Here is a 24588-nt window from a genome sequence, read left to right as displayed (position 1 = left end):
TTTCTGTAAACAAAATACATGGTGTGGTATGGCTAAAAAAAAGGTTAACATATGTAAACTCTAGTTTAGATTAAATTCATGTAAAGATTTATACATTAATCCTAAAATAGCAAGTGAGGAAGGAGAGGGATTTGAGCTAAAAGACAGGCATTTAGCAAGTATGAACCAGGCTTACTCATACATTAGGTATTTGTCACATAATGAATAACTTCTCTTCGACCAAACGGGTCAGTTTTTGGTGTTGCAATACTTTATTACTTAGTCACAGGATTTCATACCTTCTTGATACTCTCTGTGTATGACTTTCCACATACCTTGTTTGTGATACAATATCAGTCAGAGCTCCTCCTTGTACATACTCCATCATAACCCACAATTCTTCCCCTACCAGATAGCTTTTATACATTTCCACAACATTGGTATGCTGGTAATCCCTCATGATCACAACCTGCATGACACACAGAGAACAAGCTTGTGTCAGGAGTCATTGGCCAAATGCTGTCTAACATACAGCAGCTGTAACTGACATAATATATGATAATTATTGACAATATAACATTTAGGAAACACAAAACATCTGCTGTACAGTAAAAGATCAGCCATGTTCCTGCCACACGCATCAATTTGCACAACTACACCTAGATTTTCACCAAAGTGCATAGGTTTTGGTTTATATAGCAACATGGCAGCATTTGCAGAAGAGCAGAAGTATACACAGGTCAGTCGGAGGAGTTGGGTGGAGTGAGGGCATTCCTTGAAAAGTACTTGGTGGGCGCAGCAATGCATAAAGGAGACTTCTTTTTATGGAGATTATTGTTATGAGATAAAGGGGTAGAGATGACACATTTTTAAGGGTGCACAGACATTTCCACTCTGCAGAAGCACTTCATTATTTCACCAGCTCAGAGCTGGTGGTCTTTGGGTCACATCCTACGGTGTTAATGGCACTCATTCTGCACCTTTGAGATGCAATCCGGAAGAATTTGTAGGTTGCTCTCTGAGCAATGCAATAGAAAGAGTCACACACACAAGAGTGCCACATACAATAAAAACGTAATGTTCCCTACCTTCAAGATTCATTTAAACTATAAATGAGGATAAACTGAAGTATTTTAGCAAAAAAAAAAAAGTTTAATTGAATGAATGGGGTGGTTCTTAAGTGGTAGAAGGTTAGTTGGGACATTTACACTATTGCTCAGAGCACCTTTTGAAATTTTTCAACCACTTTGTACTTGTAGGCTGTGGAGGTGTCCCCGACAACAGAAAATACTCTTTAATGAGCCCTGGGCAGACCAACCCAATGCACTTGTGCTACACAAAGGCAATTTTTGTGTGAGACGTACGGCCGTTTCCGCAGTGTATCTTTGCTTTTTTTTTCCGCACTGCGCCTGTTCAGAATCTAAATGTACACAACTGCCGGTATTCAAACCTGAAACTTTTTGCTATTTACGCCTGAAGAGGCTTGACAAGGGAGGGCAGGGGTGTTCTAACGTATTCAACGTACACTTGGACATGTTCGATAGTCAAAACATCTTAAAAATAATGCATTATGCAGACATGTTTCATCCCAGGAGCTGCTTGGGCAAAAGGGTTAAACAGTTGGTTTTGGGGACAAAGGCTGAAGAAATAAGGTTTAACATAAGTGCATTAGATGTGCAAAACTTACCTCATTAAACAAAAGTTCTCTTCGTTGCTGCTTTCTAAGATCCATCATTTTTACAGCCACCTGACGCCCACTGTGCTTTTCTCTAGCAATGCAAACCACTCCAGTAGATCCTTCTCCTATCTTGACATAATCTTCTAATAGCAGACGTGGATCTCCTTTATCTACCACCATCCGAAGGGCTGTCTTGAATTGCTCATGAGTTACCACTGTAGTACCCTGATTACCTAGATGGTTCTTATTGAAAGAGTCCTGACATATATGAAGATTGGTAGAGCTAGTCTGGATAGGACGGTTACGAGGTGAACCTGCTGGAGAAGGTCTGCAAGGCCGGAGAGGAGATGCACGTTCTGACGGTGTCCCTGAAATTACTCTGCTAAAGTCTGGAGATAAATGGTCAGGTGGAAGAGAGGCTGCTTTAGCCAGAATTCCCCGTGCAGATAACGTGGGATGCTGGAAACCCCCTGTCTAGAAGAAGAAGAGAAATATTATCAGTGGATTATCATCCAACCAAATGTTAGGTGTGTTATGTAAAAAGCAAAAAACAGTGGTGGATTAAAATAGCGAAAAACATTCCTTCCTCACTCCATTACATTCAGTTGAAGCTACCTTCTGCACCATTAGTCATATGAGCTACGTACTTAAGTCTACCAGCCTCTGTAACTGCTATATTAGAGAAGCAGTGAGTTTCTAACATGGCAAGCTCCAGCAGTGTTTCACCACACATTCAACCACTACATAATATCATTAATAATGTCCAACCAACAACTCTGCCTTCTTTTACCCATGATTATAAACTGACCAACAGTTACACTGACAGTAAGTTACTGGAAAGGCAATTGGCATTCATAAAATATAAAAGACGTTTCACGATCGTAATGGGTTTTTTTGGGTGACTGATTCAGGGAATTGGTTATCAGTTGGTTATTGGGAATCAAGGTTAAGACTGACAAATGAGGTTAATACAGAAATAGGGAAATAGGCCTAATTATTAAATGTGCATGCTATTAATTAAATGCCAGGGATGGTTGGAGTTTTCTACATTTCATGTACCCATTTTTTTTCCAAATAGGGTTCCCAACATTCCAGGATTCAGACAAGCAGCAACTGATCCAGCAGCCACAGGTGGTGAAAGTGCCAAGAACAGGTAGGAGAGAGCAAGACAGTCTGCCAACTGTCCTGAATCTGCTGGGACAGTCCAGAATTTGGGTGACTGTCTCGCTTAGGATTTGGTCTGACTGAAAGGACAGTAGGTATGTCCCCCTTCACACTGTACTACTTGTGAAGGCAGAGCTGCGTGTACCTAACAGTAGTGCACACAGTTTTGCCTGTTTATTTGTCATATATGATAACCCCCTTGCAGGGCCGCCATCAGGGGGGTACGGCCAGTACTGGTGTGAGGGGCCCGGACAGACTAGGGGGCCCGGACAGACCTCTCCGTCTGTCCCGCAGTCACCAACCGTGCTGCCCCTTTTATTTTCTTACCCTCTTCTCTGCGATACTGCAGCTCCGCCTCCCAGAATCTGATAGGCTGGGAGCGCGGTGCGGTGATGTCATCACTGCGCACCGCGCTCCCAGTGTATCAGTGACCGGGAGCTGCAGCATCGCGGGCAAGAAGGCAAGTTGGATAGCTATTCTTTTTTTGAGGGGGGGGGGGGGGTGAGGGACCCTCTGCAGTCCAGGGAAGCTGTGTTTTGCTGCAGTTGTGCCCTGTCATTATGGGTTATTAAAAACCACACAAAAAATATATTTCCTAGGTGCAAAAGAGATGTATACAGAGTGATGAATAAAACAGAAACACATTTCCCTTTGTTGCCTGCATTTTCCATTTCTAGGTATTTTCTCTATTACTTTCTGTTATTAAAAGACAACATAAAACGAATTCAGTGCAGCCAGTGAGAAGTGCAAATGTTTTATTTGACAATGACGAGTCTAATAAAAAGACCAGAAAAGCTGACTCCCTGTCTACTGTCTCCCTGTCACATTTCTCCTTATCAGAAAGATAGTCAGACTTTGAGGCTCACCACCTGGAATGCAACTGTGGAGGAGGGGAGAGGGGGGCATTAACTGTGGGGGGGGGGGGGGAGAGGGGCATTAACTGTGGGGGGGAGGAGGGGGATATTAACTGTGGGGAGGGGAGGGGGACATTAACTGTGCTTGCGGGGAGGAGAGAGGGGGACATTAACTGTGTTTGCGGGGAGGGGAAAGGGGGACATTTACTTTGGGGAGAGGGGAACATTTACAGTGATGAGGGAGTGGGGGGTATGTACTGTGATAAGGGATAGGGGGGCGCATATATGGCGAAGAGGGAGAGGGGCACATGTATGGGGAGGGGGGGCCCAGCCAGATTAATTAGTACTGGGCCCCACAGTTTCTGATGGCAGCCCTGCCCCCTTGTTTTAAGTGCCCCGGGCCCTCCGGAGCCTTATTCTAGCTCTAGTGATACTTTAGTGGTTCTCACCTTGATTCCAGTGCCTGCCTTCTACCTTGCATTGGTCCCATTCTCAGATCACTTTGCTGAACATATGGCCAGCCCCCATTGCACTGACAATATAATTAATCCCGCTTCCTTTAAACTTGCTATATCACCAGCAAACCCTTGGAATAGCTCTCCCCTTCACATATGCCATTGTCTGCCAACCCTCCCTGCACTGTTATTAAATCAAACCACCACTAATCACTGGGCACATTTAGGGATTCATACACAATTGTTACAAAAGAAGTGTTTTCTTGCAGATGCTTGAAGCACCTTTCTGGTGATCACACTGGATAGCCATTTATTAGAAAGATTATTTTTAATGCATTTTTTGAAACACACAGTACACATATTTATATATTAAAGAGAGAGATTTGACTGGTAGTTTACAGCTCATGATGTCAGGGAAAGATGCAACAGTGCGGTGAGGTGCTCATATGCTGCTCTGGCAGACTGATCAAATAGGGTTCTGCCAACATGTTTCGCAATAGTTAAACTTATTAAACAAAGTCAGATATGTTTCTATGAAGGGAATTTTGGAAGGATGTGTTAGTAGGCAACTAAAGAAGTTTGAGCACAGAGACATAAACCAGTCGCAGATAATGTAAAATAATTCATGTATTTTTATAGCACAGAACTGGCAGCTTTTTCCATGCTTTGCTTTAGAAATGACCCACTGTTTCTTAAGTCATCACATCTAGGTTTTCCTAAATGTTACTACAACCGAACTCCAGTAGTTCTAAATCCCGCCTACTTTTGTGTTGGCCCCACCCACAGTTTATTTGGACACGCCCACATGAGGCCACTTCAAGAATTTTCCAGGACCACTTTAAGTTTCCAATCCGCCCCTGTGTACTGGGAAACGTGATGAAAATATTTTTTTGGGACATTATCCAGTACAGTAATGATACTTCCTCATTTCCAGTAGCAGGCTTCAGTTACCCTATTACTGCCATTCACTGATAAGAACAGAGAGAATGGCATGGCACTCAAACTGCTTTGAGTCCTGTATTAATCTAGGTCAAGATTGTTAATTACTTTTAAATAGCCTTGAAATATAATGAATGCAATCATACTTTACACAGTTGCAAGACACATTAACCTTGAAATAACGCCATACCTAGTAATTAAGCTGCATTTATGAAATAATGTAATTACTGAATATGTTGATAATGACTGATCTAATAGTAATGGTAATTACATTAACCTTGAACTTTATATGTGACTTCAGCAGCCAGGCTCAGAGATTCAGTGTCCAGTCAGACAAGTTACATTCTGTGAGGATTTCAAGGTTATGTGAATAACTAACACAAAATGAGAATTTAAAGGCCTTGAGGACTTATCTGTCTGGTGGTGTGTTCTCTTATAGAGTGGTAATTCACAACAGAGCTGCAGATGCCCATAGAAAGCCTTCACTGTACAGACTTGCACTTTGTAGTTGATTGATGCCTCAAATGACTGAATTCAAACAATTCAAGGCCACATGCGTGCACTAATTTGTTTTTGTTTTTATTAATTTGCTTTTTAAGCATCCTAACAAGGAATAGTTGGTACAAATGGAGCCTCTTTCAACCTGCCTCAACTGGAAAGACACAGCAAACACCTGCTTGCTTGTCTATACATGATCCCCACCAAATATCTTCCCTTAGGATAAATCTATACAGTGCAACAACAACAGTGCATTTTTTTAGTCATCTTTGACATGTATGCATGAGGCAAAACCCACAAGCGGATCTAGATTTGTAATGTCCTGTTAATATTTACATTATGCATCAGGTTTTGTTAAGCACAGGGGTTTTGCATAGAATGACAAATGTTGGGTGAATTAAAACAGACCTAGCTGTAACACGCAGTCCTGTGGTCACAGTTGTAGAATATTTCATTGTGCCAGTCAGACACTGGGCTGCTTTTTATTTATTTATTAGTTAATCAGCAGGTTGGTAACTAAACTGGATTCAGTAATAAGCAGTGGTGGAAGTGGGCTGGTATATGGTTGGATGCCCTATTGCCACTTCTGGTTGCTATCAAATTCCATTCACTTACATTTTCTTACACCATTTCTAAATTACCACTTCGACCACTGCTAATATGTATATACAAGAAGAGATATGAAGTGGGAACCACAGTTTTCTATAATGTAATATAAGTTTATGAGAGAGAGTGAGAGAGCCACAAAACTAAATATATGGGAAATATTAACATCCACTGGCATTGTATCTAATTCAGTATTACTGCAACATTAACCCCAATAAACGTTTAATCTGTCATGTATGGCCATTTGACGCTCATTTGATTATGTAATATTAGAATATATACATTTTCATTGTTTATACAGCTAATGTAGTCAAGCTTGGAATGCAATAATTTTTTTTTATCAGATATAGAGTTTACAGTGTGCTGTAATCCTGAAAAGAAAACATTTAACCACTAATCCATTCATACATCATTTCATGTCCTGTTGAGCGTGCTGTCTTTGCTGTCATCATTGCAATGTGAATGCAGCATAAATGATGGTTGAAGCCAGGGGCAGACTGGTCTGGGGGGCAGGGGCCCATCTGTCCCCCTCTCCCCCTCTGATCCAGTCCCATTGTGGGCTACTTTAGGCTGGTGTCACTGGGACTCCTGCATTTTTTTTTCTTCATTAAATTGTTCCTAATAGGCTGCTGAGTCAAGTCTTGCTCCCGGGCTAAAATTTGCCAGCCCTCCTTTGGTTGAAATAGTGGTCTCTGATCCCAATAAAGAATGGACCCACAGTATCCATAAATATTCACAATGGATGCTGGGTGGACTATGGATTGAAGAAATAAAAAAGGAAATAGTGTATGCTGTGTACATAGTTCATCCAACATTCACAATTGTGGACACTTTTGTGCGCTGTAGATTTATTCTTCATAGGAATGAATGAGTTGATTATGCTGCATTTAGCACAGGGTCAATAAAGCTCATGTGGAATGTTCCATGAGAGCAGGACAAGTCCTAGTCACCACGGTAAGTTTCTTAGTTGTCATGGTGACCAGGATTTTCAAGCCCTAGTATGTAGACACAGGAGCATGCTACCCTCTTCTGTGTGCTCACTCTCTTTATTGCTGTTACCCCGCCATCTTCTCTTGTGCACTGGAGGCAGACTATGGTTAACAGTCCATCTTCTGTGTATTAGTCAGGAACACTTACAATATGTTCCAGCATTGTAGATTGCTACTCTCGCTACTGCAGACACCACCATTCTTCACAGAAACCCTGGTGTCATCATAACTGAGGATTTCTGTATGAACAAGTGTCTCTCTGGCTTTTGTAATAGCCAGAGTATTGTACAATGCTGAACACTGTCTGGGAGGGCTAAACGGCGGAAAATTATTTTAATGGTTCCCAGAAGATAGTAATAAGAAGTGTGGATAGGAAATATTCACTAGAGGCAACGGGGTTCAATCTGCATCTGCCACCTGAGGGGGCAGTTACACTGCTGTCCTCCTTAATGCTCCAATCACTGGTAGCTGGCTCCTGTAGCATGGTGGTGACTGACACAATGTGCATCATTTAGAATTAGGAGTAAATCCTGGCAGGTTGTGCAATTTTTTGGGGGGGTGGGGGGGGGGTGGGCAAGTTGAGATTTAGTTGGAACTGGGGGAACAAGTCCTAGCTCAACTTGTTAAAACACAACCGCTTATTATTTGTGTGCTAAAAGCAGCATTTATTTCAGAGCATACAAGAAAAGATTTGTGCAACTGCTGTAACACTGAGCTCATATCTGCAATCAATTACTGCTGAACTGCCAGTTGGAGATGGGGATAAACAAGTTGGGGGCCAGGAGGCTGCGCCCCCATACCTAGTGCTTCTTAGTTTAGCAGGCTGAAGGTGGGGGCCATACTCTGCTCCTCACAATGTAAATGTGGTGCTTGGCTGTGACATCACAGGCAGATCCCAGCACATCATGGATATTGAGGAGCAGCAGCCGACAAACAAAACGATATTAGGTCACTTAAATCGGTGTTTTAGGTGCCCCTAACTATCGGCGCCCTAGCCAACCGCTTCGGCGCTTACTAAGCTTACCCACTTAGGGGTTTGGTATGAGTAAGTAACTGCAGCATCAAGGTCCAGGCTCTCTCACACCACATAGCAACGAGTAATTGTCAGAAACACTTCCTCACAACCTTAACAATGAGCAATGCGCTTTTTGAATTACAAATACAGAAATGAACTACACATAAAAGTCGAGAGAGATAGACAAAGATAGACACACACAATGAACATTAACAGAACAGGCACAGAAGTGACATCCAAGATAGATAAATCAGCACACATAATAGCTATAAAGATAAATCTGCACTACAATCTACAATCACACATAAAACAGACAGCAGCCACTTAAAAGAACAGAACAGCATAAAAGTAATGAGAGACTTGTCTTTACAAAGTGAAGCAACCAAGGAATAGAGGCAAGATTTGCACCAAGCAGCAAGAAATAGTGTATTCCATCAGTGATGTATATGTATTTTGTTCTATATTTGAGTGTTGTGCACTGTAATTGTGGGTTATCAATTAACAAGACTACCCAGGCAAAGAATAATAAATATTGAGAGTATTTCATACTTGCCAACTTTTCCTCTTTGGCTTCAGGGAGACCCCGGGGGTAGTGGGCGCACGGGGGTGGGGCTTGATGAATTACATCATATGGCCCCGCCCCCTAAACTATTGTCACAATTTTGGGCAATTACAGCAGGGGGGTTAAGATGACGCGATATTTACGTCATTAAGCCCGCCCCCTGCCACTTATCTATTGCTGGGGAGAGAACCGGGAGGTTGCCCTGCTCTCCCGGGAGGTCTCCCAGAAATGCGAGAGTCTCCCGGATAATCCGGGAGGGTAGGCAACTATGCATTAAAGAAAAGCAGCTAATGTGTCTCTAGAGACTGAAGTGTCTTTTACATTTCTGTCTCCATTACTGAAGTCATGTTGTCTTACCTGTCAGTCTTTGATTAAATCTTGGTCTCCATGAAAACGGCCTCCTCCATAGGTCAATAAATGTACATAGGACACAATTTCTGAACTGTGTCATCATGCCACAGATGGCGAAGCCAACCACGTCTTGTACTTGCTCAGCATTAGGGAGAATGCCAGACTCTTGTGAGTTGGCAAGTATGCTGTAATGGCCGCTCACTGATCAGGGCATAACGCTCTATGCCTGTAGTATTGCAAACTTTTCAGGAGAAATCAGTGACAGCCTATTTCACCCCTATTTGAAGGAGTCTCCCTGACATTCAGGGAGAGTTGGCAAGTATGGAGTATTTATGTTTGAATCTCTCATCTACAAGAAGCAATGCTTAAAATATGTAAAGATATGCACAGGGAAGTTTATAACACGGCAGCACGGTGGCATAGTGGTTAGCACTTCTGCCTTATAGCACTGGGGTCATGAGTTCAATTCCCGACCATGGTCTTATCTGTGAGGAGTTTGTATGTTCTCCCCGTGTTTGCATGGGTTTCCTCCGGGTGCTCCGGTTTCCTCCCACACTCCAAAAACATACTGGTAGGTTAATTGGCTGCTAACAAAATTGACACTAGTCTGTCTGTGTGTGTGTTAGGGAATTTAGACTGTAAGCCCCAATGGGGCAGGGACTGATGTGAGTGAGTTCTCTGTACAGCGCTGCGGAATTAGTGGCGCTATATAAATAAATGGTGATGATGATGATGATGATAACTTCAATGAAGGCATGCAAAAATTTAACAGTATTTAACACATTGAATAGTGCCTATAAAGGATCCCGAGGTTAGTAATGTTTGGCCTGTCTACTCCTGCATCTTGCTTCTATAGTGATGTCAGTTTGTTGAAAACAAGAAAAGTTGCAGTCAAGCAAAATTTGACATTCAAAACTTTAAGGTTATTGAGAAATATCTCACGCAACAGTCAAAATCTTTGAACTGGTCTGTAAATGTTCTACTCAAAAGGCAGAATATTGCTGTGGTGCTTTCTGTAAAACTGCAGAGTTGCAAAGCGCTTTCCCATATCATTTACAAGCATCAAAAAAATAAAATAAGTCATTTGAGAATAATCTTGTGCTTCCTTTTAGGAAAATATTTCAAGCATAAAAAGCCACTTCTCCAGTATTATTGAAAAAAGAGCCAATTTTCCACTCTTCTATATATTATCCGATGCCTAGAAAGATAGCTATATAGACAAGAATGAAAACCTATTCAGCATTATGAAATAATGTGAATTGTGACATCATAACACTCTAGAAAGGATAGATCATCATCATCACCATTTGTTGCTATAGAAGCAGCAAAAATTCACACTGTAAACATGTAGGGAGACAGCATTACACATACCAAACTTCAAACCAGCCATGGAGGATTCTGCCATACTCAAAAAAGGGGGATATACAACAGGAAGAAATATAGGCGAAGGATCATTTGCAAAAGTTAAGTCTGCATACTCAAAACATCTAAGATGTAATGTTGCCATGAAGATAATCGATTGGAAAAAAGTTCCACATGATTTTTTAGAGAAGTTTCTTCCTCGTGAAATAACGATCCTGCCAGTGATGAACCATCATTCAGTTGTGAAGACATATGAGATTTTTGAGACTCCAGCAGGGAAGATCTACATTATTATGGAACTGTGTGCCCAAGGGGATTTGTTACAATTCATCAACACCAGGGGAACAATTCCAGAAATAGTAGCGCGTAAATTGTTTTGTCAACTGGTCTTCGCTGTAAAATACTGCCATGACCTAGATATCATCCACAGAGATCTCAAGTGCGAAAACATTCTTTTAGATAACGATTTCAATATTAAGCTATCGGATTTTGGCTTTGCTAGAAGATTGTGCCACAATAAGGCTGGCAAGATAGTCCTCAGTCAAATGTTTTGTGGTTCAGCAGCTTATACTGCTCCAGAGGTCTTGCAAGGAATACCTTATAATCCCAAGGTCTATGACATCTGGAGTCTGGAAATAAATACTATTTATAATAGTATTATTATAGCCTTCACTGGCTCCCATTCCCCTTCAGAATCCTCTTTAAGCTCCTCACACTCACCTACAAGGCCCTCGCCAACTCCACTGCGCCCTACATCTCCACCCTCCTCTCTATTCATGCTCCATCCCGCCCTCTCCGTTCTGCCTCTGACCGTCGCCTCTCTTCCCCCCTTATAACCTCCTCCCACGCGCGTATCCAAGACTTCGCCCGCGCTGCCCCCCTCCACTGGAACAAGCTCCCTCCCTCCATCAGAACTTCCCCTAATCTGTCCAGCTTCAAACGGGCCCTAAAAACCCACCTTTTTCTTAAGGCCTTTCTGTCTCCCACTTAACTTCCTACCTTATCTTCTGCCTCTGTCCCCCTACTCTCCCTCTCTCCCCTGCGTCTCTCTGTCTGTCCACCCCTCCCCTTAGATTGTACGCTTCTCTGAGCAGGGCCATCTCTCCTCCTGTTTCCACCACTTCTAACTCTGCTCTCCAGCTACTTAGCCCTCCTCCTCAAAGGTCCTCCGCCCCACGTTCACTTTCGCTCCCTCCTCCCCCATGGGGGTCTCCCTGTCTTCCGCGCCCCCCTTCTTGGGCCCCGTCATTTTCGGATCCTCCCTCCCCCTTCCCCGCCCTCTCTAGCTGTGCATTGAGCGTACTGAGTTGCTGTGTTTACTGTACTGTGCTGTCTCCCATTGTATTGTGATTTTGTTTGTCTCTGTACGGCGCTGCGGATGCCTTGTAGCGCCTTATAAATAAATATTAATAATAATAATAATAAATAATGGTTTCAGGTTCAATGCCTTATGACGATTCCAACATCAAGCAGATGTTGCGCATGCAGAAGGAACACAGGGTAGATTTCCCACACTCTAAAAATCTTTCAAGTGACTGCAAAGACTTAATTTACTGTATACTACAGCCAAACGTTACTCGTCGTCTTACAATTTATGAGATACTCAACCATAGCTGGCTTCAAGATGCCTTAAATCCCCAAGTACCAGGGAATGTCACCACACAGATAAAAAGGAGTGAGCTCTACAGACCTGGCTTCGGTTTTAAAGCAAGAAGAAACAAACTCAGAAAAAGCTACCTATAGTGCAGCAAGACAATCTGCTTCTTGTGTGACAAACCTCCAGGAAAAAGCCCTGTGGCAGAGGCAGGCCAGCACGACTATAAACAAAGCAAGCATACCAAACAAATCATAAGCAACAGTCGAATAATGCTGCATTAAATCTCTTAAAAGCAATCAAAATGGCATTTTTTGTTTGTTGTCCTTTAGAAAATAATTTGTTAAGCTAGGTGTGGAGGAAAGAGAAAAAAAAATTGTACTTCATCCATCTACTACATAAATACAGAAGGGATTCTGCAGTGTCCACAGGTGAGGAAATTGTACAATACTGTACACGTTAAATAATATGGATATTAACACATACATGAAATACAAATATATGCATACTTAATTGCTCAGATTATCATGTTGTATATTATAGGTGTAATCACACAACTTAATATGTTTACCACTAAACTTTACCAACCATTTTTCTCTGTAGAGACATGGGGGCATATTTATTCTGTACCGCATTTTAAACACAACTAATTTCAATCCTTATCGCAGAGATAAGGAATGAAATATCCTGACTATTTATTAAAAATCTTCACTAGGAAGTGGAACAGCCGTCACGAAAAACTGCTATTTCTGTGAAAACCTGTCTCCTACATCCTCTATGGTCACTAACACAAAGTGGCCTCCTTTGCGACAGTGACCGGAGGGGAGAGCAGGTAGAGGCGGTGAGGGATCCGAAGATCTCTCTACCGCAATGCTCTCCTCATAGGCTTCAATGGCTAACGCCAGTTTCAGACATAGAAAATGATGTTGCAGCTTACTATAAGAAACCACAAACAATGGTATTGCTGTTAAAAGTTTGAGGGTATTTGCAGGCCCGGCGCTCCCATTAGGCAAGGTTAGGCACTTGCCTAGGGTGCCGGGCTCTGGAGGGCGCCACAGAATGGTAAATGACTTTAAAACTGTGCGGCTACCGCTGACCATACCTGTCACGGCCGCCGCACAGCATTCAGATGCACGGGGAGGGGGAGGGGGGGGGGGGGGGAGAGGCTATTGCTCACCACCGCCGCCTCTCTGCTCCGTCTCCTCCCCTCCACTCACTAGTGTTAGTGAGTGGAGGGGAGGAAACGGAGCAGAGAGGCGGCGGTGGTGAGACAAGGTAAGGAAAGACGAGGTGAGGAGGGAGGAGGGCGCCGATTTTTGCGGGGGGGGAGTTTGGGCGACGATTTTGTAAAAATGCCTAGGGCGCCATGGACCCTAGCACCGTCCCTGGGTATTTGGAGAACTCCATAGTATCTAGTCTTGTCCATGGACAATTTTATGATAGAATAGGAAATAAGGAGGAGTGACTACAGAAATAAATACAGTACATTTTGTTCTAATGAAAACATATTTAATTTCAATTATATTTCACTTTGAAGTACTTCGTTTTTTGTTTTGTTTTTTAAATGTCAACTTAAAAGTATCATCCACCATCATGGTGTTGGTGGGGGGATGCCAATTCTCCTGGATTGGTTAGTGTTCATTTCTAACAAAATGTTGGTTTGCACTGTTTCAGAGCAAACTGAACAGAGTGCTTTTAGCCCTGGGGATATGGAACTTTTCCAGAGGTTTAATCTGCCAGGATGGGAAGCATGACCACAACAACTGATTGTACAGGAGATCTGGTCATCCATTTAGGTGCCTCATTAAATTCATGATTCACAACCCATCAGAATTGAATTACTCCTCCTGCATAGCCAGGTCTTTGTTCTCCTGGCTATAAAAAAAAGAAAAAAAAAAGAAAGTGGTCCAGGGTCTATTTTCAGGAAATAGTCTAAGGCCAAGGAAAAGCACCTATAGAAGTTCAATATTATAGGCTGTGGATTTTGCAGAAAGCTTATACTGGCACCACATTAACATTGCCAAAACCTGTCAATAGAAAGTAGCAGCATAAAATTCCACATGCATGTTTGTCCAAGCACATGGACAGCTCAACGACACAACACCTTAATCCTATATCAGAGAAAGACCGGACATGCAATCTTGAGAGATGTGATGAGGGTAGAATGAATAGAAAAGTCCTTAAAGTCATTTATAAAATACTGATCAACGGGCATGTGATGTTTCAATGTTTGCTGACAACACAGATATTTTTAAAGCACATCTTTTCAAAGCAACTTGGACAATTTTGTTGTTCAATGTAAGAAAATGTTAAGCTCTGGATTAGGGCTGCAGAAATACTAAAGTCAATTATTCCTTATATAGCATTATATTTAGCAAACCCTTCAACGGGAATGATGAATAATAAGGTACCACAGATTCACATATACCTTAATTCCATTATTAAAAACTATGCCCAATTTGGCTTCACTCCTTCAACTGCCCAGGCTATGCCCCAACTTTCACTGACTTAACCAAACAGGCAACCTGGACTGTTGGGAGGTATAGAATTTGTCAATAAGCAATGCAGCAACAGCCAAAGCTAGCAACTTTTGTTCAACAAGTATTAAGACAAATAGTAAATTTATGTATTATCTTGCCTCTATGCAACCACCAAATTATAAATAGGCGTTATTGGAAAAAGTGCAGAGTACAACCACCAAATAAGTATCGGTATAGTCTAGAAGACAGTTGGCTGGTTAGCTACGCCCCCGCTGGGTCCGTTAGCTACGCCCCCTGCTGGGTCCGTTGTTCCAAATAGGTGACAGGTGATTGAAGTGCAGAGAGCCCAGACGCGACTGTGGCTCTCTGCACATGCGCTGTACAGCACAGTCGTCGGTAGATGAGTCATGTCACATGACTCATCTGGAAAGAAGAGCCGCCCACAGTTGGAGAGGTCCTGACTCCTGCCGTCCAGAGGAGCTACATGAACAATGCAGGAGCAGCAGAAGCCATTTCTGATAAGGTCAGTAAAGTGCGCAGCCTGTCATTTTGGGGAAGAGGGGAGAGAAACAAAGTGACATGAAAGATGAGGGGTGTCACGAACAGCACTCACCTGAGTCTGCGTGACGCATATGTGACACAGGGTCAACCACAAAGACAACCACCTGGTCTGTCTAAAATGATTAAATCCTTCCCTATCTATGCCACACACTAGCTTTGCGATACTAATTACCACCACCAAGGTTGTTTCGGATAAGAGCTGACACTCTTATTTAGGAAGCCTTCGGTTCTCCCTAGCATTAATCCAACACAATTTACTTTAATCAGAGTTCACTTAAACCACAAGGTTTGCACAGTTTCAATTAGGTAGCGTCTGGACCAAACTGTCGCGTGAATTCATAAGAACACAGAGACTAGAACTTATTAAGTGTAATTTAATATGGAAAATACATCCACAATGCTTAAGATAAAAAGATAATAAAATGACATACAAATGGAGTGCAATTGTTTCTTATAAAATAAAAAGGATAAAACACAGAATTGATACCTCACTTAGAATCAAGTTTGTGGTGCCGGGAGGAGCAGGAAAAAATGGAACCTCTTCAATTAAACTCCCTCAGAAGAAGAACCCAGGGTTACATTTTCAATACAGTTTTAAAGTCAAGCTACAGGGCCCCCCAGCCCCCTTCCCTGTGAGGTCAGAACCAACAGGAGTTGAGAATGCAAATTAGGGTCTTATGACTTTGCTGTTTGAATACCTCTAAGTCAAGTTTTCTTTACACCGTCCTAACTTTTCAACAGTATGGTTTACGAACATGATTTTACCTTCACACAACAGGTCCTAAGTTTCCCTTCATCTGCATACCACACATGCCTCTGGTATGTATGATATTGGAGAAAATGATATGATCTTTTCCTGTGCCCTTATTCAGCTTGAATCTGTCATTAACATACAACCCAGTCTCTGCAGTCGGCCTGTCTGGGGCCTCCCAAACATGTGTGAGATTTCATTGTCTTGCAAGAGATCTCCTCAAAGGCATTCACATTTGCCATCCTGCCATAAATGGTATAAGGTGCTATCCTTATCTACCAGCCCCCCTGGGTGGTTTAACATCCACAAAACCCATTGATCTAACAGCTTCTAAGAGCACCAGGTCACACTATTTCTAGGAAGTAATACACAAACATATATTTGCAGATTTATGCCTAAACATTAGCTTGCACATGACAAGGGGCAATAAGGGCATGTGAACTGCCATGGTAGCATGGCAGAGTGTGAATGGGGGGGGCAGAGCAGCATGGCAGAGTACAGCATGACAGAGTGTGAAGGGGGGGCCAAAGCAGCATGGCACAGTGTGAAGGGGGGGCCAAAGCAGCATGGCACAGGGTGAATGGGGTGCCAAAGCAGCATGGCACAGGGTGGTGATGATGGGGTGCCAGGAGAAGGGGGGAGCAAAAGCAGCATGGAGGGCGCAGTTTGATCATAAGGAGGCACAGCATGGTGAGCATGGTGATGAAGGGGCACAGTAATGTGTGGAGAGATGGGGAAATTTAATTTTATAGTGGGGACTATTAATTTAAGATGAGGTGGTTTGGGGACTATTAATTGAATGTGGGGCTCAGTTTGAGGAGCATGAGGTCTATTTATTAAATGTGAATATGAATTATTTAATGGCAGTGACTGTTGTGGGAAACAGGTATATTTATTATACATAAATGCTATTAATTTATTGCTGGGGTTGTCTGAAGGGAGGGAAATATGTTAATTTATTAAATGGGAATGCTATTACTTTAATGTTGGGGCTTTAGGAAGGCTTAAGTATTAATTGTGGGTCCAATTGATTTAAGATCGGGACTGGTTGGAATTTTCTAAATGTACCCATTTTTTCCAGATAGGGCCCCCAAAATTCCAGGATCCAGACAAGCCGCAACTAAAGAAACCAGCAGCCACAGGTGGTGACAAGAACAAGTAGGACAGTCTGTCAAATGTTCTGAGTCTAGTGGGAAAATCCTGTTTTTTTTTCTTTTTTTGGTGACTGTTCTGCCCAATCTATGGGGCAGGTCAAGACTGTGTACTCTTTATGTACACACTGCATTCTTTTTATACTACACTAGGGTGCTAGCTGTCCTTTGTGGGCTGATCACTCCCCCTCTAGTGTCTGACGGTCTTGCCTCTTTGATGGCTGGCCACACCCCTTCTGGTGGGCCCCTGGCGTTGCAGCCCCCGGTGGGTTCTTCATGCCCCAGTCCGACACTGCTAGAAGAGAGATGTAGTTAGCTATTCATGACAAGGACAATATTAAAAGAGATTATAAGCATTGTTGTACATTCTTCTGAAACTGCCAACAAAAGAAGAAAGCAACCTGAGAAACAAGAACAGAAAGCATAGGTGTAACATTAAGAACAATAATCGTACCTTTATCTGTTGTGCAGAGGCGGGCACTTCTGAACTTCTTCCATTGCCCAAGGGCACAAAACCTCTCCGTAACAGTCCATGTTTTGTAACACTCTCTATAGTTTTTGGCATGGAGCTCTCTTCTAGCAGTGTCTCATGAGATAACTGTCTTCTTGCCGTATGTGTATCCTGCTCAAAGCTATGCCCTCCACCAATGTTCTTATGCAGGCTGCCAGGAGGCGATTTGGTCTGTGCTACAAAGTCCACTGTATCCTGAAAATCTCCGGGATCCAAAGACTTTGCTTTACAAACAGAACCATTTGGTTTGGATGGGCTGTCCACTGTAGGCTTATAGTCCGGCCACATGGTCTGCCTCCTGTTGGCCTTAGAGCTACCATTGCAGTTGACATACTGGTCATAAATGCTCTGCTCTGGAACAATAAATTGTCCATTATTTGGCCTCTCTTCTCCAAGAACTCCCAAAGACTGAGCTCTCCTTCTTGTTAAAGGGCTCTGTCCCCTCAGAGTGTTGGAACTGGTTACAGAAAGTTTCTGAATATCATGTAGTATCCCTGAGATGTATCCTTCCAATCCAATGGTGCTGCCACGAACCATAGTCTGTATAAAACAAACAAAAAAACTGCTTTTAGGCACTGAATGTAAAACATCATGTTAGAAACAGTGCATCAGTTAAATAGGCAAATTTTTTAATCTCGTTTGTCTAATGCACCCTGGTGTCAAGCCAAAATCTCATTTGCTCTGTTCACCATGTTGGGAATTGAAACACAAATGGAGCAAAAAATAAAGCCCATTGAAATTCAGGAATTGAGTAATTGAACAATAAAGCTACAATAATCTATGTATGTGCAACATTGTATGAGCTATAAAAATAACAGGTCTCCCGGAGGTAAGCCGTAAAATTATTTTAAGTTTTTCTAAGTCCATGGAACCATACTTTACATTGTTTCCTCTTTGGTGATTCCATATATGTATATATGTTCTGCCTGACAATGCACAGAGATGAGCAATTCTTTCAAATTTCAGAAAGTTACAAAACTATTTGGTGACTCGCCAGTTAAAAAACAGCACCCATAGGAAGTGCATATTTGAATAATATATATATTATGTATATATATTAATATATATATATATATATATATATATATATATATATATATATATATATATATATATATATATATATATATATATATACACATATATATATATATATATATATATATACATACATATATATACATATATATACACATATATATATACATATATATACACATATATATATACATATATATACACATATATATATACATATATATACATATATATATACATATATATACACATATATATATACATATATATACACATATATATATATACATATATATACACATATATATATACATATATATACATATATATACACATATATATACATATATATACATATATATACATATACACACATATATACACATATATACACATATATACACATATATACACACACAGCAAATCATATATAAACCGTGTCAAGCAGTAATATTAAAATTAATATTAAATTAATTAATGCAGGCCTGCAACATCTTCTGTGCATAACTTGTTCGATTTTTGTTGTTCTTAAATTCCTTCTCAAATAAATTATACATCAGCCCTATCAAAATAAACATCTTTTTGTTGGTGCACATACATTTCTTTGACCAGGTGAGGGTGGATGTGCATTTTTCTGTTTATCCTGAACACTGCGCCACCTTTGTTTCTACAACATAGTTCTCTATCCTGTTCTACAAAGTGATTAAAAGTATGCCCCCCCCCCATTACCTATTGTGGTATTTGATGGTATGGTAGAATATATTAATAATATTTATATATGGTATAAAATATATGATCTATAAATACTTGCCAGTCACCCATCACATTATTACAGTGCAAAAAGTGAGTTAACCCCACACACAATTTTCTGTTGCGAGCACAATTCAGTATATTACTAACACGAGTCTCCCAATGTGGAATTTGATGAACAACAAGGTTACATCTAAAATGCCCACATAGCTGTAACATTTGGAGTAAGGTAAGGTAATGTTTTGCAACTCACTGCTGCATTATTTCAGAGAAAAAGTCAACACACACTTTTCTGTTGGAATTACAATATAGTATATGAAACCACCCATTGTTGCTCTGGCACTGATTAAATTGTTGATTAGGACAGTAAACAGTTATTGACAGAATTTCCCCTACAGAATCCTCTTCAAACTCCTCACCCTCACCTACAAAGCCTCCTCACCAACTCCTCTGCCCCATATATCTCCAACCTCATCTCCATACATACTCCTTGTCCTCTCTGATCAGACAGTGACTACTGCCTCACCTCTCCCCTGGTAACCTCGGCTCACTCACACATCCAAGATTTTTGCCGTACTGCCCCCCCCTCCCCCCCACCTTTGGAACGATCTCCCTCGTTCTGACTATCCCCTAGCCTGAAAACCCACCTATTCATTAAAGCCTACCATTCTACCGCTTAACCACTCCTCTACCTTCTTTTTCTCCCCTCTTCATGTGCATTTTCTCAAACACAAAGTATACCGCCCCCTCATTCATCCTCCACACTTTGTGTCACACACTCTTGTTTCCATCCTATCCATCTGTTTTCTAGTTTCCCTTACATGGACTCACTCCTATGTGTCACCCTGTTAGTTTACCCCTTCCCTTTAGATTATAAGCTGTCCTCCTCCTCTCAATATCTTTGCCCAATCGGTGTCCAAATCTCCCTTGTATTCACACTTCAATCACTGGTTCTGATCCTGTTAGTTGCTCCCATGCGTCTGGGCTCAGGTTCAGCTTGCTCCGATTCATTCCCCCTCCTTTTCTTACTCCCTCCCTATTCTAGTTATAGATGTTTGGAACACCCCTTGATCCTTATTGCCCTTTATGGCTATTGTGTTTCATACTGCAATGTGTTTATTGTATTGTCCTGTAATGCTTTGTACTGTTTAGTTATATGCTCTCTGTATGGCGCTACAGACCCCTTGTGGTGCCCTAGAAATAAAAGGATAATATTATTATTATTATTATTATGATTATTATTATTATAATAACAACAACTGGAAGATGGTTCTCCTATTACAGAAGCAGAAACAAAGTACAGAAAACTGTCTGCTTTGAACTTTTATAGGATCTTGATGCTGAATGCTGTTTTGCTAATGACTCCTGTAAACTCTACTGTGATTGGTCTGACTCTACAGTGCGTTTTTTTGTATTCACTTAAGCTAGCCCGAAACAGACCTGATTTGCTGCATGCGTTCATTAAAATCATACATCCATCAAATCCATGTTGCCACCCAATAAACCTCTTGCTGCCACTGTTGGCACACCTACTTGTCCTTAATACAATCAATAGAGGTTTGCATGCCAATAGAAACAATACTGCAGAATACCGTTATTGTTACTCACTTTCATGGGTTTGAGCTGCACTTGAGTGATTCTAGAGGGGTCCACTACCGGTTTTGGACGTCGCAGGGTGTCCAGTACATTTTGCCATTGGGGAGGAAGGCCAACAAATCTGCCTTCCTTGGCATCAAAGGATGTATGTACCCGATGTTGAAAATTCAGAGGAGCAGAGATCTCGGGTCGTTTCTTTTTCTTTTTGCGAAACATGATGTCAAACTGGGGGGGGGGCAAACATAAATGAAATAAATCAACAGAGATGCATTAAATTTAATGGATTCTTATAATGTTAAAATATCATGCAATGTCTCACAATCATTGACCGGCACAGACTGCCAAAAATTGAGCATCAAATATGAAGAATGCTATAATTACAACTAACCCCCTTTAATTCTGATATTGTGCAAGAAATTAGCAACACTTTGGTGAGGCCAGTTTACGATACAAACAATGATGGTATTGGAGATACCAGACTCAACTGCAAACACACTCCCAGAAACTTTTCTTAGCAAAATGACATTCACAGTCAATTACTGCTCCTTGGATGGTAGAATTGGTTTCTATGTATGAGCTGCGGTGTTAGATTTTAGGTTGGAGAACATGTTATATTACTATTTGTAAATAAGTCTAATTATCATCATCATCAATCCTCAATACAATTTTAACAACATATGATGGTATGGTTATAAACAGGAGCGGATTTTCTGTTACAAATATTGGGGCAAAAAGTGAAAACCACATTAATAATAATAAACATATATTATATATTTATTAAGCTTTGATCTACAATCCTTGAACAAAAGCTTTCTGTTATTATAATAAGTAAATGAAGTTACTATGTGTAAAACGTTTTTAAAATAATATGTATAATATTGATATGGCTCAACACAGAATCAGCACTTCGCATGTAAAAGTGCTAAACTATCACATACCTATCTGTTAGTGTATCCACCTACCTAAACAGAATGTAAGCTCTTTGGCACAAGGATCGCTTTCTTTTTGTATTGAAAATTCTGAACTTGCTGTAGCACACAATTTATTTAGTCATACATATTGTCAGGTGCTATGTACTTTATATAGAGCCATAAAATATACTTGTACTGTATGTATTGCCTACACCAGGGAAGGTGTAACACATATTGCCAATAACACATGTCAAAAAAAAATCCTAATTGCAGTTGAAGTTCCTGCCTTGAAGAGCTTACAATATTAATAGGTGATGGGAGACATATAGCAATAAAAGCTAAGGAAACAAGTGCTTAAATCTGTAATACAAGTGCAGGCATTGTTACAAGCTAGTACAGTTAAGAGATTTGCAGATTTTGGGATGATGATCATGTACCACTGGATATGAGGGTGGCTTTCTTAACATCCACCTCAACAAACGCATGGTCATTCCTCTTGGTGCTACTGATTGAGGTCTTGGATAATACCTTTGAAAAATGGTCAACACAGGTAGATACCTAGTAGCTACCCACTGGAAAAGTCAGACCCCCTCCCCTTCCCTGCAGCGAGTGTACAACAAAACATGGAACCTTGCAACTATGGAAAAAAATCTCCACTTCTCACAATAAAACCCAAAAATCTGCATAGGTGACAGGATTACTTCCCTGCTACGCACTTCTCTTCTTAAAAAATGAAAATCTAGATATTTTAGTAATTGTTTGAGTTGCGTCTCACTGAGGACCTGTTTTCCCTTCCTCCTTCTCTGTTTTTCCCTCTACTAACTAACCCTCCTCCCCCCCACTATTCTCCTCCTGTCTGTTTTAAATTTCTGATATTTCCTCTTCCCCTCTCCGTCTTCCCTTTATGGTACGCCGGATATCTCATAACTATTATACTTTTGATTCTTGTCTGCTCATATGTCATTACTCTCGATGACCATTCCTTCTGTAGTGGTTCAGAGTTCAATACCCTACCTGTATTGCAAACTCTGGTTGTTAACACGGGGCCTGATTCATTAAGGATCTTAACTTGAGAAACTTCTTATTTAAGTCTCCTGGACAAAACCATGTTACAATGCAAGGGGTGCAAATTAGTATTCTGCTTTGCACATAAGTTAAATACTGACTGTTTTTCATGTAGCACACAAATACTTGATAGTTTATTTGTACACTGAAATTTAAAGTTGATATTTGTGTGCTACATGAAAAAACAGTCAGTATTTAACTTATGTGCAAAACAGAATACTAATATTCACCCCTTGCAATGTAACATGGTTTTGTCCAGGAGACTTAAATAAGGAACTTGACACTGCGGAATGTATACAATAGAGCTAGAAATAATCAGGAGACAGCATTTAAGTTTAAATTTCAGTGTACTAATAAGCTATCAAGTATTTGTGTGCATACATGAAAAAACAGTCAGTATTTAACTTATGTGCAAAACAGAATACTAATTTACACCCCTTGCATTGTAACATGGTTTTGTCCAGGAGACTGAAATAAGAAGTTTCTCAAGTTAAGATCCTTAATGAATCAGGCCCACTGTTATGAGTCATAGTATCATAGCATATGCTGTACTGTATCTTTTTTTAAAAAAAAGGGAATAAAAATTTATTTAAAAACAAAAAAAAAAAAAGATTTAAAAACCCCAAAATCCACCTAGATCTCAATCTAGGTGGATTTAATCCTATGGTGTTACTACAACACCCCACCTATCAGCTGCTATATGTTCAAGTTATCTTTTCTGGGCCTGGGTGTACCCAGATGTTGGCCTTAGTTCCCTGTCCCCCTAGTTATTGACTTTTACTACACACCTTCACAGCACTCAGGCATTCTTCTGCTCGTGTACCTAAGGATCCTATCTGCAATCTCAATATATTGGTGGAACTGACTTATTTTTTGTGAAGACTGCTCGTACCTAATGCCTGTGACGCATACATTTAGTTATACTTGTAAAAATGTTGTCAAGGAGAATGTTTTTCATGTGGGCTATTATTGCTAGATTATGATGTAGAGAGGAACTTCTGGAGAAAAGAAAAAACAACAAGAGACATTATTATGATTATTATTATTATCATTTATTTGTTAGGCGCCACAAGGTTTCCGCAGCGCCGTACATATAGATGAATAAGGGATCAGCTATAAGCAGATGTAGTGCTTTAAATGTGAGAATGTGGAGATCAGAGGTTATTTGGTAGTTGACATATAGCCATGACATAGAGGTGAGCAAAGGGGAAGGTAGGAACTAAAGGGGGAGAGAGAGACTTAGCTAATGAATGGAGTATGGAATGAAGAGGAAAATGATGGAAAGTCAGACCGTTATCAAGAGGTGGCAGTAGTACAAAAACAAGAAAGAATAAGGATGATTTATAAAGCGCAAATAATTAAAACCTGCGCTGCATCTTAATTTGTTCAAATACCTTTTTGTACTACCAATCTAACTTCAGGATCCATGCTCATCTTAATATTTGTTGGAAATACCACAATAAAAGGGGGAGGGTGTGCCTACCGAGTGGAAACAGTAAAAATATTGGATGAAAGTGCAATGTACTTCCCCTTTAGAACCACCCCTTATTATTCTCTACTTTTTTTTCCCAAAACTCTGATTGTTTTGATATTTATCTTTAATATAAAAAAAAACTTTAAATGAAGCTAAACCAAGATATCAACACTTGGGTCCAAATATTTACCATACTATAGTAAACAAGAATTAGACAAGTTATACCCTGATAATCTGGAAGTAAATCGGATGCA

The 24588-nt window shown here is 40.7% G+C and overlaps 2 protein-coding genes across 5 annotated transcripts in view; one reads left to right on the top strand and one right to left on the bottom strand.

Moving 5' to 3' along the window:
* The window catches only part of PAK6 (p21 (RAC1) activated kinase 6), a 131439-nt gene that overhangs the window by 15094 nt on the left and 91757 nt on the right, over positions 1-24588 (bottom strand). For all 4 annotated transcript variants that reach the window (XM_075193085.1, XM_075193088.1, XM_075193087.1 and 1 more), the window contains 4 exons: positions 20897-21109; positions 17444-18040; positions 1667-2131; positions 315-448 (listed from right to left, as the gene is read on the bottom strand). In XM_075193085.1, coding sequence (XP_075049186.1) covers positions 315-448; positions 1667-2131; positions 17444-18040; positions 20897-21100 — 1400 coding nt within the window. In that variant the 5' untranslated portion in view covers positions 21101-21109. The remainder of the gene's footprint in view (positions 1-314; positions 449-1666; positions 2132-17443; positions 18041-20896; positions 21110-24588) is intronic.
* Positions 10217-12195, top strand: LOC142108927 (testis-specific serine/threonine-protein kinase 1-like). The gene is made up of 2 exons (XM_075192906.1): positions 10217-11098; positions 11877-12195. The coding sequence occupies exons 1-2, from the start codon at positions 10479-10481 to the stop codon at positions 12193-12195; spliced, it is 939 nt and encodes a 312-aa protein (XP_075049007.1). The 5' UTR covers positions 10217-10478.

This window comes from Mixophyes fleayi, chromosome 12 (genome assembly GCF_038048845.1).
Source record: "Mixophyes fleayi isolate aMixFle1 chromosome 12, aMixFle1.hap1, whole genome shotgun sequence".
In the NCBI taxonomy this organism is placed as follows: Eukaryota; Metazoa; Chordata; class Amphibia; order Anura; family Limnodynastidae; genus Mixophyes; species Mixophyes fleayi.
This window is presented reverse-complemented; position numbering and strand designations above follow the sequence as displayed.

What these genes read in the sequence shown, in the direction of transcription:
- LOC142108927 (XM_075192906.1), top strand. Translation starts at nt 10,479, where the DNA reads ATGGAGGATTCTGCCATACTCAAAAAAGGGGGATATACAACAGGAAGA. An exon ending in AGTCTGGAAATAAATACTAT is followed by an intron (nt 11,099 to 11,876) that starts TTATAATAGTAT and finishes ATAATAATAATA; the next exon opens with AATAATGGTTTCAGGTTCAA.